The 21,056-nt window shown below is 39.5% G+C and overlaps 2 protein-coding genes across 6 annotated transcripts in view; both read left to right on the plus strand.

The window, feature by feature from the left end:
* LOC145525710 (hemoglobin subunit epsilon-1) overlaps window positions 1–7,076 on the plus strand; it is a 42,387-nt gene extending 35,311 nt beyond the window's left edge. For all 5 annotated transcript variants that reach the window (XM_081539229.1, XM_081539228.1, XM_081539226.1 and 2 more), the window contains 4 exons: window positions 2,105–2,279; window positions 5,152–5,423; window positions 5,541–5,763; window positions 6,826–7,076. In XM_081539229.1, coding sequence (XP_081395355.1) covers window positions 5,332–5,423; window positions 5,541–5,763; window positions 6,826–6,954 — 444 coding nt within the window. In that variant the 5' untranslated portion in view covers window positions 2,105–2,279; window positions 5,152–5,331 and the 3' untranslated portion in view covers window positions 6,955–7,076. The remainder of the gene's footprint in view (window positions 1–2,104; window positions 2,280–5,151; window positions 5,424–5,540; window positions 5,764–6,825) is intronic.
* A 5,344-nt stretch (window positions 7,077–12,420) lies between these two features.
* Window positions 12,421–17,009, plus strand: LOC145525709 (hemoglobin subunit epsilon-4). The gene is made up of 4 exons (XM_081539225.1): window positions 12,421–12,538; window positions 15,434–15,550; window positions 15,673–15,895; window positions 16,741–17,009. The coding sequence occupies exons 1-4, from the start codon at window positions 12,522–12,524 to the stop codon at window positions 16,867–16,869; spliced, it is 486 nt and encodes a 161-aa protein (XP_081395351.1). The 5' UTR covers window positions 12,421–12,521; the 3' UTR covers window positions 16,870–17,009.
* The last annotated feature ends 4,047 nt before the right edge of the window (window positions 17,010–21,056 follow it).

The following is a 21,056-nucleotide window of genomic DNA, read 5'->3' on the forward strand; positions in this document are numbered from 1 at the left end:
AATACAAACGATCCTAGTTTCTCACAATTCCTCAGGTAGATGATCTTGTTAATGGGTGGGATCTGACCATAATCTTCACTGCTTCCATTTAAGCTCTACTTAGATTCAAACCTCAAATCTATCCTGTTTCAGATATGTGTAGATTTCTTATTCAAGAGACATGCTATGCTATAGATTCAGTACTGAGTATCTGAAATATTGAAGATAATATGACTAGGAAAAAAATTAGTCATTAGTCTTTTAGAATTCAAAATCACCAAGTGAAGGATTTCCCGATTTTAGGACACAGAATTCCAAGCCCTATACTTATAAGAATCCCATACGAATCAACTCTAGATAGAAATATAAATATTGATTTTATGTATCATTACATTTGAACAAAGTTTGAAAATTATTAGTTGACTTCAGCCTTGAGTAATATCCATGAGATATGGATCAATGAGTTATGGTAGTGCAGTAGAGAGAAGATTAGCAAGCACTGGCTCCAATGAGTGCTTCCCTGGTGGCTCCAATGGTAAAGAATCTGCCTGCAATGCAGGAGACCCAGGTTTGATTTCTGGGTTAGGAAGATCCCCTGGAGAAGGGAATGGTTACCCACTCCAGTATTCTTGCCTGGAGAATTACATGGACAGAGGAGCTTGGAAGGCTATAGTCCGTGGGCTCCAATGATAGTCTCATTCCTTCTAACTATTCAGAATTGCTTTAGTTCATTGAATATATTAGGTAATAGTATTTAAACTGGACATAAAAACCCTGGAATTTCTCAAAAATTTAATCATAAAAGTAAATGAAGACAATTTTGTGTAAGGTCAAAAAACATCAATGAAGCCAAGAAAGTAAAGTTATAAAATGGGAAAATGAGAAGTTTATGATTTTTCTAAGTTGCCAGATTCTAGCTCTTTACCTTCAAAGTTCATTGTGTAGACAAATGTGTAATAACTGGCTGGTTCTGGCTTTCCATTATCTCTTCCTAGTGAAGATTCCTCTTGCTTAAATAACATACACAGGCATCTCTGGCTATGCCTTAATCATAGTGCTCCCAGAGGTCTGTCAACTCACTGATGTCTGTGTGTCAGCCACAAACATAAAGAAATTCCTGTGAGAATAGACCCAGCTGGGGTTCAGAGTCACCTTCAACCTTTATGGGAGCTGATGCATAGGCCCTGTGCTTACAAAGCAAGAATGTTGCCTTGCTAGTAGTTATGGTCTATTTTCTCATTCATTGCAATTATTAATATAACAGAAGATATTCACTGGCTTGCTGCCTGGAAGCCATTAGAATTTCCAACTACTAGTGGTACCCAATTTATTCTAGGATAATGCAACACTTAATAGGAACTTTGATCCTATCTATTTCTACTATAACAAGATAAATTCAGATTATAATGAAAGCAGACTAATTTATAATCTCTCTAATCAAGAATACTAAGCAGTATTTTTTCGTGTCTTCAGTGGTTCATAAACCCTGTTCATAATTTTCAAAATTTAAAACTGAAAATAAAAAAGAACACATTTGTGATGAAGAGTAACTTCTGAAGTATTTTTTTTTTCTCAGCTAATACTATGAAAAAATATGGTGGAAAAATCTATTTTTATCTATTAATAATTTATAATTTATATAATTCTCCATGCTAATAGCACCTAAAGATAATACATTATTTGACTTACAGCATTAGTATATATGTCATATTTAGCTAGAAAACTTTAATAAAATATTTTACTTTTCCTTGCTAAAAAGAGGCATCTTATATTTCTTAGCATCCTGCAGAGAGTTTACCAAAGTACAAATGCTAAAAAATTCCCTAACAGGCAAGAGCTAGTCTTTATCAAAATTTGAAATTTCTTTTAAAAAGTCTTTTTTATTTACATACCTTTAGAAATAACATTTTTATGTTAGATACCCTCAGGTATCTATTAGATATACACTATGATACAAACTTTCCACTGAGACTAAGGGAAGTAGAGATACCCAGGCATAGAGATATTACAGAGGAATAGACATATGTATGCTGAAATTAGGTGATTCATAAACCTTGTACTAAGCTACAGACATGTTGCCTTTCAACCCTATAAACTTTCTTAAAATCTTTTCCACAATGTTTAGTAATAAGAAGGCAAGACATGGGCCAGATCCCTGGAGGGAAGCCAGGTCTGTTCCCCAAGGCTGTTTCTAGAGAAGGATGTACCTGAAGTGAGTATGAGGGAGAAGGAGGGGGCCCAACTTCACATCCTGAATTTAAGAGAAGACTGGTGTCCACACGCTGGAAGGAGAATGGCAGGTACTCATACTGTCTGTTTCAGGTGGGATTTGTTTCCCAAACTCTTGGTCTTATGGGGCCTGGTTCTTACTCCCTGGGCTTTGACAATGTTTGATCCTCATACCCAAGGTCTAAGGAAAGAGTCACTGTCCTCATGCTGTGGATCTATAGAAATTTGCCTTGGAAACCAAGAGCCCTAAGGCTACTGATTAATATATCAAACATAATTCAAAAAGATAAAGGCACCCTATGTTTGAAGTAGCATTATTTACAATAGACAAGACATGTAAGCAATCGAAATGTCCATCAACAGATAAATGGATAAAGAATATGTGTGTGTGTGTGTGTGTGTTTATGTGTGTGTGTGTGTGTTGTTGTTGTTTAGTCACTAAGTTGTGTCTGACTCTTTTGCAAACCTATGGACTGTAACCTGGCAGGCTCTGTCCATGGGATTTCCCAGGCAAGAACACTGCAGTGGGTAGCCATCTCCTTCTCCAGGGGATCTTCCTGACCCACCCATGTCTCCTGCACTGGAAGGTGGATTCTTTACTACTGAGCCACCAGGGAAGCCCCCCAAAAGATGATACAAATGAACTTATATGCAAAACATTAATAGACCCACAGACATAATAAACTTGTGGTTATCAAAGGGGAAAGGTGGGGAAGGGATAAATTAGAAGGTTGGGATTAGCATAAACACAGTATCTATATATTAAATAGATAAGCTTACTGTATAGCACAGGAAACTAAAATCAATATTTTGTAATAGACTATAAGGGAAAGTAATCTGAATATATATATATATGAATATATATTATATATATATATATATATATATATAATATACATATAATATATATATATATATATATATATATAAACATTAAGTCCCCTACACATGAATGAGTTCAATTCTGAGAGTGTGTCCACAAGTCCAATTTGTTCCTCGGTTTAACAAAGTTAACCTAGGTATGCAACTAACAAGGCTTCCCTGATGTCTCAAGCAGTAATAATACACCTTCAATGCAGGAGATGCAAGAGACATGGGTTCAATCCCTGGGTTAGGAATATCCCCTGGAGAAGGAAATGGCAACCCATTCCAGTATTCTTGCCTAGAAAATCTCATGGATAGAGGAACCTGGCAGGTTACAGTCCATATCATTGCAAAGAGTTGGACATGAATGAGTATGCACTCAGTCAACTAACGTAATCAACTAACATAAGCAGCTATATAGTACAGTACTATATTTAGTACAGTACAGTACTATATGTAATATGTTTACAATACTTTTTACACAAATACATAAAAAAACAAATACAAAACATAAAGAAAATATTTTAAATCTTAAAGTGTACTATCTTAAAAACTACAGTAGTACAGTGCAATAGCTGGCATACAGGTGCTGGCATTGAGTGAACAGGCAAGAAGAGTTACTGATTGGAGGTGGGAGAAGAGGTGGGAGATGGTGGAGCTGAAGGATCATCAGCTCTAGGAGATGGAGAGCAAGTTGCAATTTCACTCACACCTGAAGTTGATGGAACACATGTTCGCATCTTTGAAAGTTTGTAACTTGAAGGTTCATGTATAGGGGGCTTACTGTGTAACTGAATCACTTTGCTGAACACCTGAAACTAACATAACATTGCAAAACAAATATAGAAACAAAAAATACTCTTATTCACACAAGGGCTATTCTTCACAAGGTAGCCAGACATTTCTTGTCCTTTCATTGGTCTTCTACCCCAGTGATAATATATCTGCTCTCTTGACCTAGAATTGTGTCATCCTAGGTTAGGTAGTCTAGTCCAGGGAGTCTTTTTTTATTTTTCTTAAGGAGGGGAAGTGGAGCTAAGTCTTGTGAAGGTCACAGCCCAGGAAAATTGATCCACTAAAGGCTGACTTTTAATTATACAATTATAGGCTGTTTCTCCTCCACCATTCCTTACCATCATATCAACAGGACTCCAGTAATATAACAGTGGATTGCAGCTGAAAATGTTGTAAGGGGCAGACTCTATTTCATGATGATGTCTTCTTAGGGAAGCCTACAGACAACAGGGACATAAAAATAGAAAACAAAACAAGGACACTAGAGAAATTTGAAGGCTCCATCACTGATGGATTCAACAAACGTTAAACATTTTCCAACTCCTAGTATCACATATCAATTCATCTATTCCTCAGTGTGATCACAAGTCATGGTTTTAAATAATTTCAGACTTCTTAGCTGCCTCACTAGTATAAATAAGTAGAGAAAACCAGAAAGAAAACTCAGGAGAATGTCTCCAGAGTAGACAGTTGCCTCCCATGCTGTCACAGAGAAATAGACAGAGTTCCCTGGAAGCACAGGATGCAAGCTTATTCTACCTGTTCTCTCTATGAAATAACCTTTGGATATTTTAATTTGGGATTGAGGTCTTAGTTCCATTGTAGATCCTTTGCATTTCCATTCAGCTTCCTGAAGTAACCATATATGTGTTTTGTTGTCGTTGTTTTTTCTCCCTTGGAAAACTAAAATCCAAATCTTGGCTATAATCCACTTCTCAAGAGAGCTAGAACTGATCGATTTTCTTGTCTCCAATTTAGTTTTTATCTTGAGTCTGTTTTTGTTATGCTCTCACCATCTCACCATCCTTAACTGATACTAAAATGGTTTGAATAGAACTCCTTCCTTGTCTGGTGCTTGGCTACACTCCATAAATCATCCTGGGAGAAGGCGAATGGGAGAGATAGATGCCATCGTGTAGGATGACATGGGAAGAGCTGAGGACGAAAAAGGGGAATGAGTGGAAAATTGTGTTGAGGATGGAGGAGTAACTAACAAAGGAAGGAGGTTTCAGGAACCAACAGGTTATCACACACTCAATATACATCTTCCTTGCTGACCATCAGCTGACCTGACTCCACCCCTGAGGGACACAGCCTAACCTTGACCAATGACTTCAAAGGACAAGGGGGAGCAAGGGGGGCAGAAGTTCAGCAGTAAAGAATAAAAGACCACAGCATCCAGCAGCCGCACAGACTTGCTTCTCATGCTTCTGTGATCACCTGTAATCTCCACAACTTGACATCATGGTGCATTTTACTGCTGAGGAGAAGGCTGCTATCACTGGCCTGTGGGGCAAAGTGAATGTGGAAGAGGCTGGAAGCGAGGCTCTGGGCAGGTAGGAAGTGGACTTCATGGGGGAGGATGGTGAATATGAGCCTGGTAAATTGACCAGCAAATTCTGAAAAAATTTTCAAGTCACTGATTTTCCATCTGCTGTGTTTCCATCTCATAGGCTCCTGGTCGTCTACCCCTGGACCCAGAGGTTCTTTGACAGCTTTGGCAATCTGTCCTCTACCTCTGCCATAATGGGAAACCCCAAGGTCAAGGCCCATGGCAAGAAGGTGCTGACCTCCTTCGGAGAAGCTATTAAGAACTTGGACAACCTCAAAGGTGCCTTTGCTAAGCTGAGTGAGTTGCACTGTGACAAGTTGCACGTGGATCCTGAGAACTTCAGGGTGAGTTCAGGAAGTGTTCATGTGTTCTCTTTTGCTTTTTACTTTGGAATAATAATAATGGAAGTTGAGTCTTTAGTTGGAAAGACTAGCAAAGATCTCAGAAATCATAGATCAAACTAGGTATTAGGAGGACTGACTTCCAGTGGGCATACCAAGACCACCTTGATTCAGGACTAGTGACCATAAAGAGCTTCGAGCAGCCTTACAGTGCATGCATGCTAAGTCGCTTCAGTCGTGTCAGACTCTTTGTGACCCCTCAGACTGTAGCCCACCAGGCTCCTCTGTCCATGGGATTCTCCAGGCAAGAATACAGGAATGTGTTGCCATTTCTTTTTCCAGGGTAATCTTCCCAACCCAGGGATCAAACCTGTATCTCTTACATCTCCTGCATTGGCAAGCAGGTTCTTTACCACTAGTGCCACAATGCCACAATGAGCAGCCTTAAGTTTGCTTTAAAATTTTCAGGAACTTCTGTCAGAAATGGATGTATTTACCCCAGAGAATATCGAAGAATAGCATATTTTTTCAAGAAGAAATAAAATTTGGCTTTTGATAGATGAAGTCCGATCTCAAGGAAAGAGAAATATCTTATGTGATTCCTGATAATTGACTTTTAGGAAGATATTTGGGAGAATAATTTTTAGGGAGATTGTCTCAAAGAAAATTAGACCAATTTTCTATTAAATTACCAATCAATATTGTGACTAAGAGGAGGCTTATTGCTGCATTGATTGGAGGCTTTACTAAACTCATTCTAAGAACCCATGCATCCCTGAAATCTTATAAATACAAGAATTAGAGATAGGGAGAGAGGCAAATAAAAATAGTGAAATAGGAGAAAGGCAGGGGATATAGGTAGACAAATGTTGAATGGATGTATCATAGAATTTAAATTAAACTGAAGGACTAGCTCATCTGAGTTTATTGCATAGATACAACCCACAGAGCAGTTTAAGATGCAGACTTGGGAGGAGGTGTAGGTACTAAGCCATTATCTGCTGCAATTATTTAGGAAACTTATACTTGGCATGCCTAATTGTCATTCTATCTTTCACCCAACAGCTCCTGGGCAATGTGATTGTGATTATTCTGGCTACTCACTTTGGCAGAGAATTCAGCCCTGACATGCAGGCTGCCTGGCAGAAGCTGGTGTCTGGTGTTGCCACCGCTCTGGCCCACAAATACCACTGAATCCTCTTTTCAATTCACCATTTTGTGTCCCCAGTGCCTTCCTTCTGCCCATGGGGACTGGGGTTTGGCCTTGAGAGCCCAGTTTCTGTTTAATAAAGTACATTCTATTCAGTGATCAAAAATTAACATTGTATCTTCTCCATCATTTCATCTTGTGCTAAAGGAGAAATGACGGTTCATTAGCTGAAGGCTGGGGAGAGACATAGGAAGAAATGAGTCCTTTGAGAAGCATGTCAGGAACTCATCAGTGGAAGATAGACATTCTGGTAGGGTTCAGGATGATTGATAGAAAGCTAAGGTGGGGAAAGAAGTTTTCTGGGGTGGGAAATGTTTGTTTTAGTGGTTGGGGACTGCCTGCCACAGAGCAGTGTGGCAAAAACTTACTGTAGCAGGAAGGAAGAAGTAGTAAGCGGTATCTGAGAAAAAGCAAGATAGATTTATAGTACATGTCAGAGAGTCTGCAGAAAAAAGTAAAAGTTTTGTAGTGATTCATCATCTAGACTCAGGTTACTATTTCAGTTTGCTCTAATGTACATTTTGACTCAACTAAATTGTCATATATCTTATGAGATTAAAGTGGAGATAAGAAGATGAGTTGAGGGATGACTGAGAATTTTCAGAAAAATCTCTATGGACCAACAATACCATACCCTTTTCTAAAGGATTTCACTGTCTCCTTACAAAGCAAAGGCTAATACACTTGAAATCATTATGCATCATATTCTGATTGAATATAATGTACACTAAAATAAAATTAGAGTTAGGATAGTATATGAGTTGAGAGGACAGAAGGATAATCAAGACTTCACGTAGAAGATAAGATACTAACAAAATCTTAAAAGGTTGTTGCTGAGCCATGAAAGCCACTGGGATTCTTGGCCTCTGGAGGAGAGGAATTCAATCCGGGGCCAGTGACGAGGCTTGATCACTCAGAGCTTTTGTGTGATAAAGTTTTATTAAAGTATAAAAGAGATAGAGAAAGCTTCTAACATAGAAATCAGAAGGCGGCAGAAAGAGTGCCCCCCTGCTAGCCTTAAGCAGAATGTTGTATACCTATCAGCAAGCTGTTAAGAGAAAGGAGAGGTCTCAAAACTCAGAGTGGCACCAGACCCCCTTACCCACAACATGCATTTTGAGATAACATTGGCACCAGGTGAGTCATCCCAGGCCATAAAACGATTGACATGAGTCTTGAAGAAAGGCAGGTTTCCAAGTAAATAGTTTCATTAGCATAGATTAGGAGCACAATGTATGAGTAAAACATACAAGTTTGTTGAGCCCTTATTGGTTCTGAGTCTTAAGTGGGACCAACTTGAAGAAAGACAGAGCCTAGGGTAAGTACATAGTCCATTAACATAGCTTAAGAAAAATATTTCCATAAGAAAAACACATTGGTTAGCTCAAGGTTTGAGAAAAATTAAGTTCAGATAGAGCCAGGTGTCTTCATGGCAACACAGAATTTTAAAAGAAACCTCTTTTTAAATGTGTATAGAGAAGGGGAAAAAAATATCTAACACTTGTAGTTTCTTTCCTCCTGCTGCTTAAGAGAGAGAGAAAAAATGTCTGCCACTTGCAGCCTGTGTCCTCCATTTGGAGACCCCTGGCCTTCCTGCCTGTCACCCTTTTAGTTTTGCAGTCTAAAATTAGCCAGCCAGGGCTTGGTAACAGGCATGAAAATAGCTCTCTGGAAGTGGAAGAGAGAGTGAGACATAGATAGAGGATTAGGAAAGATTAGATAATATAAAGCTTTGAACATAAAGATAAAAATTGTTACTATGATAGTAGCAAGAGTAAACAATAAGTATTCTAAGAACTTTAAATGACTCAAGGAGTAGGATTTGGAGGGGGGAAGTAATATGCTTAATTCACACAAAATGAATTGAAAATTGCAGAGATTAGACATGGATGCTAATTGAGGAGAACAGACATAATGGCCTCAATCCAAGAAGAGCAGTGTGTTAGGTTGTGTCTGACTTTTTGTGACCCTATGGACCATAGTTGATCTGGCTCCTCTATCCATGGGATTTTCCTGGCAAGAATGCTGGAGCTGGTTGCCATTTCCTCCTCCAGGGGATCTTCCTGACCCAGTGATGGAACCTGCATCTCCTGCTTGGCAGGCAGATTCTTTACCGCTAAGCCACCAGGGAAGCCCTGGAAGAAGAGCAAGGAGGTCTGCAAAAAGTGAAGGATGAAGATGGGGAGCATGAAGAGGACATGTTTTCTGACTGGCTAGGGTAGATGAGAAGTAAGGAAGTGGCAGCAGATGAGAAAACTCACAGCCTGGTTCTAACAAGAAGAGGCCTACAATGACCTGGGGACTTCATGTAAGAGAAGTATGAACTGAATCATTCTTGAGGGGGTCACTGCCAGATTGCTCAGGGAGTCATGAGCTCCAGGCTTTGAGTCAAACTGTCCTCTTGAGGATTGGCAAATTTAACTCTATGAGGCATTCATTTCATTGCTCCTACACATTAATTACAATATGTCCTGTGAATTACCTTCTAATTTGCCTTTTCATGTTTGCAATTGGGGGTTCCCCTGTGGCTCAACTGGTAAAGAATCCACCTGCAATGCAGGAGACTTGGGTTCAATCCCTGGGTTGGGAAGATCCCAATAGGGCTAGGAGACCAGTGATTACATTATTGCAGACTGTCAACACACTGGTGTCTCTGTGCTCTGTTGCCTATTTATTGATTTGACTGCATTGAATCTTAGTAATGGATGGGAGATCTTTGTTGCATCTCACAGGCTTAGCTGCCCTGCAGCATGTGGGATCCTAGTTCCCCAGTCAGGGACTGCACCCATGTCCCCTGCATTCTAAGGAGGATTCCTGTCTATGGGACCACCAAGGAGTCCCCCGTTGCCTCTTATTATGCTCCTAAACAGAATAAAGATATGTCCTCTGTGGCACCAAATCTTTTCACCCAGTCAGTCAACAAATGAGAGCAATTTACTTTTTCAAATCAATCAATCTCTTTTTCATCCTTCTTGCCTCTCAACTATTATTCTGATACTGAATATCAAAGGGTCAGGGATGGTGAGGATGAAGGCGCAGGCAAAAGATATATTCTTCATCCCTTAATGATCTAGCTTTAGATCTAGATTTTGCCAGTTCAAGACAATTTAACCGAAAACAAAAACATATAATTTACACACACACATATGTGCATATATTCAGGTCTAGAGGACTCAAATTTTTAATAGATGAAAAGATGTCTAATTATTGCTGATAGATCTTAAAAGCCAGCTGAGAAAAATAATGTGATAAAATAATAATCTGGGAATATTAATCTAAGAGTCAGAGGGTTTAGAGATTGTCATTACCAGGTTTAAAATCCTATAATGGCTTCTTACTCCCTATCACTGAAGAGAAGTTCTAAGTTATTAGGTTTATGCTTTCTCTGCAACCATATTTTCTGCCATTCTCACTTTTACTATTTATATATCAACCACACCAGCCCATCACTCATATCTCTAGCATATCAGATGTTTGTTTTACATTCCATAGAGATTTGGATCCACTATCCCAACTTTCAGGACCTTTATCCCAATCCTCTCCACTGACAGATGCCTTCTTTTCATTCTGGGCTGCCTCAACTATGACCATCTTAGAGAGACTTATTTCTGACATAATTGTGTCCCTCTCCTATTATGTCCAGATATTAATTTCCTTCAGAGCAAATGATAATAGCTCAAATTATTTGTCAATGGGTTTACTTATTCATTTTCTGCATCTTCCATTCCAAAATTAGATAAAGAAGAAACTTTTCTTCTTTGTCTATCTCTAATACATAGAACAAAGTCATTAAACAAATAGTTATTGAATGAACATTTGAGGACCCATGGGAATGAAGGTTTGAAAAAACATTATAGTTAAGTTTATTTAATGTAAGAAACATAATGTTTGATCAGCTGTCCTGAGATGGAATGTGCTTCTCAGAGTACAATCAAGAACCCTTGCCTGGCCTTTCCCTAGTGTTGTCATTTATACTAATGGGGAGGCAGCCCTAACACCTAACAACCTGCTGCTTTAGTTTGAATTTGAGCATCCTACTAGCTCTACAATTTGAGATGCATCACTTAATACCTTAACCTCTCATTCACTGATCATGTTTATCAAAGTCTATTTTGTGAGAATTAAATACATTAATATATCTCATATTTTTAGTTCACTACTTGGAACATAAACTCTCTTTATCTCTTTCTCTAAAAATAATTGACTTAATCTATAACATCTGTCTTTTAGTGGTACTATTTATGTTATCTATAAACTCTATCTATCTGCATGATGTATGTATATTTATTCATAAATATATGTGATCTTTTGTTTCTAATGATAATGCTTTTTAAAAAATAATTTAGCTATAAGGATAGTTATCATTATTGAAACTGATTGAGCCTTGGTTGAAATAAAAGATCATTTTGTGAGGAAATGGAAAATTCAAAGCCTGAATTTGAGGAATCAGCAAGACAGGTCTAGAGGAAAGAGAAGAGATGAGTTCAAAAACAGAGGGATGGTAAGGAAGCAAGGATAGCTGTGAGAGGTGAAACATTTGGCAGTATTGAGGTTGAAAGGAAAGAAACTCCAGAAGACTGAACTAAGACCAATAGGTAACGCACTGGGGCCTAAAGACTGCTTTCATTAGTCTAGAAGGGTTTGTTTGGACTCTGTTTACTTTTAGAAGAAACCTATATAGGGATGAGGAAAGTGTCTACTGGAAAGTATAATTGTATGAAAGGAACTTTGCCTTTACTTGTTATTTTTCACTTTTCCTCTCCTGGAGGCAGAAAAAAATTGCCAAGGAGAAATGCTGATGTAGCATATGCTGGCTCTGTATAAGGAAAGAACTTAGAGTTCACAAATATATTGCTAAGGCTATTCATATATTAGGGCTTCCCTGGTGGCTCAGATGGTAAAAAATCCATGCTCAATGCGGGAGACCTGGGTTGGGAAGATCCCCTGAAGGACGGCATGGCCACCCACTCCAGTATTCTTGCCTGGAAAATCCCCATGGAGGGAGGATCTTGGTGGGCTGCAGTCCATGAGATTGGACATGACTGAGTAAGCATACAGCACATTCATACATTGGCTGAGCATTTGTACAGAATTGTTTCTAGACAGCCATTTCAAGTTTGCATCCTATAAATCCAGAAGTAGGATGAAGTGTCTCTGAGGGAGGAAAACAGCTGGAACACGTGGGCTGGAGGGAGTACAATAATAAAGATATGAGTGTTTATTTTTATGCCCACAAAATATGAAGCTGATGGTGCTAGGAAGATAGGGGGAGGGAAATCATGGCCAAGTCCTAGTCTAGCAAGGGGAACAAAATAGCTGTGCTTAGGGACAAGGCAAGGCCCCAGGCTTTGCGGGAAGTTGATATCACTCAGTTCTAAGTGAGAGCAGAGAGGTCAGCCTGGAGCTCTCTGCTCACTGTGGACATCTGTTATCTCTTTCCACCTTCACAGCTCCTGGAAATTGTGCTAGTGATTGTCTGGCAAACCATTTTGACACAGAATTAACCCCTCTGTGCAGGCTGCCTGGAAGACGATGGTGACTGGACTGGCGAATGCCCTTGCCCACAAGGTGAGGGCCTTGCCTCGCTGAGGGCCCTGCCCAGTAGTAGAGTGTCACCAAGGAACAGCTTTATTATTCTAATAATAATAATAGCAACAACAATAGTAACTGTAGCAGTAACGCTCTGCTAGGAGTTCTGTAATTGTCCTCAGGTCTGCTTTTCTCATGTGCCTTTAAATATGTGAAAACCTTAGGGATTCTATGTTGAACTGTATTTTGGGGGGGCGGGAGGGTTAATCATTCAATTTTTTCATGAAGTAGAGATTTCTGCAGGAAAATTAAAAATAGAGCGCCAAAGGGATGTGGTTGGGACATACACTTGGGAGAAACATATACTCATGAGTTATTCCAGTTAAAGATATGGGAGCATTCTGGTGGGAGGGGAAGGGTGTCAGGGGACAAGAACTCCTTAAGACCAGACAATTAATTGGGTCTGAAAATAGACTTCAGTGAAGGTAAAGGTTCTGGATGTAGGTAGAATACCAAAGTGGAAATTATTTATAGGAAAATAAGCCCAGGTGTTAAGATGACAACATCCAGGCAAGAATGTCATTCCATTCTAAGAACACATTTTCTAAAAGCAACTGGTTTGTCACAGCCCTTGTAAGGAGATACTCAGGATGGGAGGGGTGGAGGTCTGAGCAGGGGATACCTCTTTTCAAAGTCAACTCCAAAGAACTGGGCCCTGGGCTTTCCTAAGGAACTGTCTGGTTAAAGTGAAGAGAGCTGCCTAGGAAGGTTAATTTTCTTTTCAGGACTGGTTTTCTTTTCTTTTTTTTTTTTTACTATTTATTTGTATTTACTTATTTATTTGGCTATGCCAGGTCTTTCACTTTTTACTTTCATTTATTGGAGAAGGAAATGGCAACCCACTCCAGTATTCTTTCCTGGAGAATCCCAGGGACAGAGGAGCCTGGTGGGCTGCTGTCTATGGGGTCGCACAGAGTGGGATATGACTGAAGCGATTTAGCAGCAGCAGCAGCAGCAGCAGCAGCAGCCAGTCTTAGTTGCAGCAGGCAAGATCTTCGATCTTCTTTGCAGCATGCAGGATCTTTAGTTGTGGTATGTAGGATTTGCTTCATGAAAATCTAGTTCCCTGACCAGGGATGGAATCTGGAGCCCCTGCATTGGGAGTTTGGAGTCTTAGCCACTGGACCACCAGGGAGGGAATGTTAAATTGATGGTTGCCATGAGGAGACACATGTGTGCAGATTGGCTACAGCATTTCAAGGAAGAGAGACCACTGTAAACTGCTCAGAGAGAGGGACTGTCTAAAAAGGGTGAGAGAAAAACAGGAGTTAGAGTAACTTCCAGAATCATTGCCTGCTTTGCTGAAAAGATGGACAGTTATTCCCCAACATTCAGAGCTGCAGATGCCCCTGGGTCTGGGGCCTTGCAGGGAGCACATACTCTGCTGAAGATGGGCATCAGGGCCAAGATAAAAACGACCCAGAGCCACCCCTGCAGGCCAGGCCCACAGCTGAGTGTGAGTTGGATTCCTGACTGTGGTCATAGTTTCCTCTTCTTTCTTTTATTTCTTGACCTCTTTTCTTGAAACACATTGTTTTGACATTAATCCAACTATTTTCTTTATATCTCTGTACCAAAGTGCTCACATAAATGAGTGCTTACAGATCCACTCTGTCATGGTAAACCAGCTTCCAGAAACAGCAATTCTTATCCACATTTTACATTTAGGTCTTCTCAAGGTTGAATAAATAAAACTGTCTCAGTATATCAAATAGAAAGGATTTATTTTCTAATAGTAGAAATTTGGCTATTAATATAATACTTCGGGTTGAACTCTAAATTTTAGAGTTCCTCTGTAAATACACAAGAAATGAAAATTGTTTATTTTATATACATACATTTGAAAGAGTGATCTCAGGGAAAAACAAATCAGCTTTCTGGAGGTCAAAATGCGGGAGTAACAAATTCTGAAATAAAATGAATCATTCTGTCTCCCACCAGAAATGTGCCTTTTCTAGTCTTGTAAATGCTTATGTGGTTGCATGAGAACAAAGTACCTTAGATCACAGTGGCCGTGGTGTGTGGAGTACTGTCAGTGAAGGTTTCCTTTGATTAGATATGAAGAAAAGTCACACTTGGCCAGGAGCATGGACCCAACACATGAGACAACTCAGTTCATCCAGAGCCATTTCCAAGAATTCTAATACTCTCTTCACTAAACACAGAAGCACCTATTCTCCAACATTCAATAGTGTATTCTCTGATAGGAATGCATAGATACATGTACTGGCCAGAGACACTTTCACATAACCAGAGTGAAAAAATTATTCAGACAAGTGTACATATTACCGACAGAACTCAACAACAAAGGGGTGATGTTCAATTCTTCTCTAAATTGCCCAGTTCTTACCTATCTTTTTTCTAAATTGATGCTGGATTGGGATCATTTTTACTTGGTTACAAGAACTACAAAATTTGAGTCCCATATAAGCTTTAGAAGCATTGATAACCCAAGAAGAGCTGTGGCTTCTTCTATTAATATACCCTGGCCGAACAGCAGAACAATGTCTTGTAAACACCTAACACAATGCTCAACAGAGTTCTAAATGTTGCTCTTCCTAACTCTAGCTATGCTTCATGGTCAGCCTACTGGTCACTTCAGGAACAGTGGTGGGGAGCTTGAGATATGAATTGCACAGTAGAGGGTAGGGGGGACGACAGCAGAGTATCCCTGATAGAGCCACCAACACTATCAGAGACACAAATGTCCATCTTGCTGACCCTCCCTTACCCAAGTCCCACCCCTAGTGATGGCCACCCACCTTTGACCAATAGTCTCATTTTATTGGGAGAAGGAAGGGCCTGGGGACAGGAGATGAGGAATAAAAGGCCACACAGAGAAGCTGCAGCACGGACTTGCTTCTGGCCCACTAGGATCACCAGAAAGCTCCCAGATATCATGGTGCATTTTACTGCTGAGGAGAAGGCTGCTGTTGCTAGCCTGTGGGCCAAGGTGAATGTGGAGGTGGTCGGCGGTGAGAGCCTAGCAAGGTAAGCACTGGACACAGGTAGGATGGGAGCAGAAGGGCAGAAGTGTTCCAGAAAGAGGGACAGGTCAGGTTTCTTATATACTCTGATTTCTCATCTGTTCTGTGACTATGATCATCCCATAGGCTACTTATCGTCTACCCATGGACCCAGAGGTTCTTTGACAGTTTTGGTAACTTATACTCTGAGTCTGCCATAATGGGCAACCCCAGGGTCAAGGCCCATGGCAGGAAGGTGCTGAACTCCTTTGGAAATGCCATTAAGCACATGGATGACCTCAAGGGCACCTTTGCAGATCTAAGTGAGCTGCACTGTGACAAGTTGCATGTGGATCCTGAGAACTTCAGGGTGAGTTCTGGGAATGTTTGTGCTTTGTTCTTTCATCTAGGTTTCTGTGCTGCAGTTACAGTAGAGAACACAGACTTAAGTCTTAAGCTATTGAAATATTTTTTGGAGGTAATGTTTCAGAGAAAGGCTTGATTTTGATAGGTTGTTCCAGAGGTCAAAGGTAAGACCAAGTAATTACTCTGTGAGCAGTGGAAGCCACTGGCCATCTGATAATTCTGAAAAAAAAGAAAAAAATATTGTGAAGAACACTAACCAAACTTGAGCTATATGTTTTGGCCTGGAGAACACAAATTGAGCCAAGGAAAATAATTTCTTGCCTTTGATAACTGAAATTTTCTATGAAAATTGATGAATACATTTCTGCATGGTTTTTGAGTTTTGAACCAGGACCATACAGAGCAAAATAAGAGCAACTTTTCAGGGTTTGGGCCTCCTCCTTCATCTCCAGCAATGAAGAAATGTTCTTCTATACAAGGTGCTGGATTCTTTGTCAAATGGGTGCCCAAACAATCTGAATGTATGCAATATCTGAAGACAAAATAAGCATATCAAGTCCCCTTTGAGCACTACAATCTTACTTTTAAAAAAAGGAGAGAAGCAATCTATAGCAATGCTCTGGGGTTGGAAATTGACAGAGAAAATGGGAGACGGATATAACACAATGGGGGTTCAGGCTGGGAGTCACTGAACCTAATGTCAAGTCTATAATGATGCGTTTTTGTGGAAACATGGCCATGATAGTTGCTCAACCTCTTATGAAGAAGGAAACGGATGTTTTATCTGTTTGCTGGAAGGGCAGCCTGAAATCTTCTATTCATTATGTACTATTTTCTTTTTATTCCCAGCTCCTAGGCAACATGATATTGATTGTCTTGGCAACCCACTTCAGCAAGGAACTTACCCCGCAGATGCAGGCTGCCTGGCAGAAGCTGACAAATGCGGTGGCTAATGCTCTGGCCCACAAGTACCACTAGTTGCCTGGCCAACAATGTTGGTTCCTATCTGAAGGCCCAGGTTCCAGTATTCATCCCCTGAAGACAGAGGGAGGGAACTCTGACTCCAGACATAACTCCAATATAATACAAATGAAATAAAAGTCATGGTCTATAATGAATGTCCTTGTATTTTCTCTTTGTTTTTATCTTTTATAAGTTGATTCATCTAAAAGAAAGCATTCTTATTGGAACTGGGAATGTTGGGTATTGAGAGTGAGGGGAGGTTTTAGAAGGAATCCTAATAAGATTCTATAAGTGTGGCTTCAATGGGTAGTCAATGCTAGGAGGGGAAAGTAGACTCCGGAGATGGACAAAGTCTTTAGAAAAAGGAAAGATATGGAGTTACTGTTGAGAGACTCAAAAGGATTGTTAATAGTGAGTTGTTAGGACATAAAGTAGGGTTACCTGTATAGTCTGTTATTTGTATCGATTCAGGATAAGAGCTCTTTTTGGACCTCTTTTATTTAATATGAGTCATATTTTTAGTATTTATTAAGTGCAGTGAAGATGGTACTTTTTAGACATCCAGTCAAGGGATCTGCTCTCAACCTTTTGCTTGCATCTTCAATGGTACTAATGCTATATTGGCTTCCCTGGTGGCTCAGATGGTAAAGCGTCTGCCTACAATGTGGGAGACCTGGGTTCGATCCCTGGGTCAGGAAGATCTCCTGGAAAAGGAAATGGCAACCCACTCCAGTATTCTTGCTTGGAAAATCCTATGGACAGAGGAGTCTGGTAGGCTACAGTCCATGGGGTCACAAAGAGTCGGACACGACTGAGTGACTTCACTTTAATGTTATATTACATGGGAGCTCTGTGTCCTGGAACACCTTTTTAATTCTATTAAGGCTTTGGTAGAGATAACGGCTATTTATGAGGAAAAATGACAAATTCAAGATTCATCCTGTCAGGTCTAATTGACAGAAGAGAAATCGGAGAATCTTCTAGGGAGACCAGAAAAATCAGGAAAAGAAGCAATTGTTGCATGCAAAAAGAACCAGTGAAGTTTCTTGCACAGAAGAGTGACATAACGAATACGATATTGTAGCGAAATTGATCCACGTGTGTTTATAGACCTGACAAGGCAGAATCTACCCTGGATCTGGGCTTAGGAATTGGCTGTGATTATAATAAAGCGATTGGTAAAGGATGCAACTTGACAGGAACAATGGAACTAAGAAAAAAAAAAAAAGCAAATAAAGGACCATTGTGGCAAAGATGCCTGAAGACTTGAAACAGTGGAATGAGAGTGGAGAAGTCATGGTTGACAGCGAGGTTCCCTGTCTGGTGAATGAGAAGAGGAAATACCTTGACAGAAGAAGAAAAAAACCTAGATGTCTCTTGCTTGGAGCTGGTAATGGGCATAGCCACCTTTGTAAAACTGTTTTCAAATTTCTATACTGAAACGACTGGCGTAAAGTGAAAAGTCAAAACTTCGAAATTAACAGACAAGGTCAAAGTATTGCTCCAATGCCTTGAAACATTTAGTTAATATTTTTTAGAATTAATTTCCTTGTTTGTGAACTGAGATAATGATCTCTCCCTCACAAATGATCCCTTCCTCCCCTACCTCTAAGGTTCCAAGGAGATGTTTGTAAAGTGTGTTGTCTGTCATTTTGCAAAGGTAGTGGTAATGACTTATATGACATACTATGATCTAGTTCTCTGTGCCCTGTTTCATTGTATATTTTGAATTGATTGCATTGTTTCTGAGCTTCATGTCTAGATATCTAACTATTTAATATCCCATTTTGGATTGCTCAAATGTGAATCAAATATAGTATGTCCACAACTGAACTCCTGATCATTTCCTAATTTATTTATGCTAACAGCCTTCTTTTTGTGTTCCCCATCTTAATGACTATGATGCTCAAGCCTAAAAATAGAGATGGTGTTTCTTCTGTCCATGGAATTCTCCAGGTAGGAATACTGGAGTGGCTTGCCATTCCCTTCTCCAGGAGATCTTCTTGACCCGGGGATTAACCCTGGTCTCTCACATTGCAGGCAGATTCTTTAATATCTGAGCCACAAGGGAAGCCTGATAACATGTTAATGACTATGACATCATCAGTTGCCCAAGCCTGAAAACAGAGATGATAATTTTACTTTCCTACTACAATATCATTCTATATGTCTCTTGCTTATTTTATTCCTATATCCATTTATACACTGAAGCCACAATAATTTTTGAAAAATACAAATCAATCATGTCACTTCATTCCTTGAATTTTACAATAGTTTTACTTGACTTTCAGGTTAAAGGAAAAAATCTGTAACATAGTGTAAAAATCATTCATGACATCTTCTTATTACAAAAGATTCCCCCTTGTTATCTGAATCATAGTCACACTGTCCATTTTTCTATATATAAATCACATAATTTGAATTATTGTCCTTGGTAATTTTTAATTAGCGTTATTTTATACAATGAATCTGTATTACAGCATGTGATACAGATTCTTTTCATTGTTATATAATATTTCATTCTTTTACTGTACCATAATTTATCTGTTCCACTCAATTAGGAACATTAAAGTTGCTATTGAGTTGAGATTCTGATGCATGTTGATGCTATAAGTGTTCCTATACATGTCTTTGGATGCTTCTCAATTGCCAGGTCATGGGTGTTACATGTTTTCTGCTTCAGTAAGTGAAAGTGAAAATCACTCAGTTGTGTCCAACTCTTGCAACCCCATGGACTATACAGCACATGGAATTCTCCAGGCCAGAATACTGGAGTGGGTAGCCTATCCCTTCTCCAGGGGATCTTCCCAACCCAGGGATCAAACCCAGGTCTCCCATATTGCAAGCAGGTTTTTTTTTACCAGTTGAGCCACCAGGTAAGCCCAAGACTACTGGAGCAGGTAGTCTTTCACTTCTCCAGGAGATCTTCCTAACCCCAACTGGGGTCTCCTGCATTATAGGTGTGTTCTTTACCAGCTGAGATACCAGGGAAGCCCCTCTGCTTCTGTAGACACCATCAAACACTTCCAAAATCAGTTATACTGTTTTACATTATCACTAGTAAAGTAGGAACATTTTTCTTTATCTACAGCCTTGCAAAATTTTGGAATTGTCAAGCTCTCCTCTTCTTTATATTCTTTTCCCTCTTCCTCCCTTCATCCCATTATTTTCCCTTCTTTTCTATCCTTTTTCCATCCATCCTTCCTTCCTTCCTCCCTTTCTTCTTTTCTTCCTTCCTTCCTTCTTTCCAGGTTTGCTGGTAAATATATATTTGTATATCATTGTAGTATTATTTGAATTGAGAAGAAAGAAATTTGCTTTGAATGGTCATTCCTGGGTCCAATCCCACTTTTTTCCTGAAGATGCAGATGTAGAAATTTCTGCAGTTGGTGTTTTCTCAGAAATCCTGTCAGACTTTATCAGGATGAATAAGATAAATCTTGCTTGCAATTCCTCTGCATTTTCTCTACAGTCATACCATAAATATCAGAATTTTTTCTTTATTTCTCATTAAACTGTTCCCATTTTCATCCATGCTCCATAAACCTATTTCAGTAGCTGCTAGAAAGACTTTATTTATTATTTTTCATTAACTTATTGTACATTTATTTCAATGAAGGGATGGGGGAAACAGAATCTTGTGACCCAAAGTATTTATACAAGGAGAAAGAAAGCAAGTTAAATCTATGACAAAATATTTATCAATTTCAACCTCTTACAAATATTTCTAGAAACAGAGTGAAGCTCCATATAAAGTCAGCTTGATAAAATTTTTGCTTTCTAGGTCTTAGTTTTCTTACCTATGAATTTAACTTTTTAAATTCATAGATAAACTGTAATTTATAAGTTTAAACTGTAAGATACATTACATAATATCAGACTAAAATATTTATGCATGAATGAGACTGGGAATGTATTTGTAGAAGCAATGGATGAAGGAAATGAAGCTAAGAGACAAGAAGAGGGAGAGTCGAATTTCTGAGTCTAGTCACACTGGATCAGCCAATCACAGATGAAGGGAACTCAGGAACAAGAGTGCATCTTAACATTCCCCCAAACCAATGAACTTGTGTAGTGCCCTGGGCCAATCTGCTCTCAGAAGCAGACAGGCCAGGAGGCTGGGTGGGGCTCACAAGGAAGAGCAGAGCTCCTGCTGCTTACACTTGCTTTTGACACAATTTGCAAGTACACAAACAGACATC

This window comes from Giraffa tippelskirchi, chromosome 11, assembly GCF_054371585.1.
Source record: "Giraffa tippelskirchi isolate mGirTip1 chromosome 11, T2T-mGirTip1v1.2.pri, whole genome shotgun sequence".
NCBI classification, from domain to species: domain Eukaryota; kingdom Metazoa; phylum Chordata; class Mammalia; order Artiodactyla; family Giraffidae; genus Giraffa; species Giraffa tippelskirchi.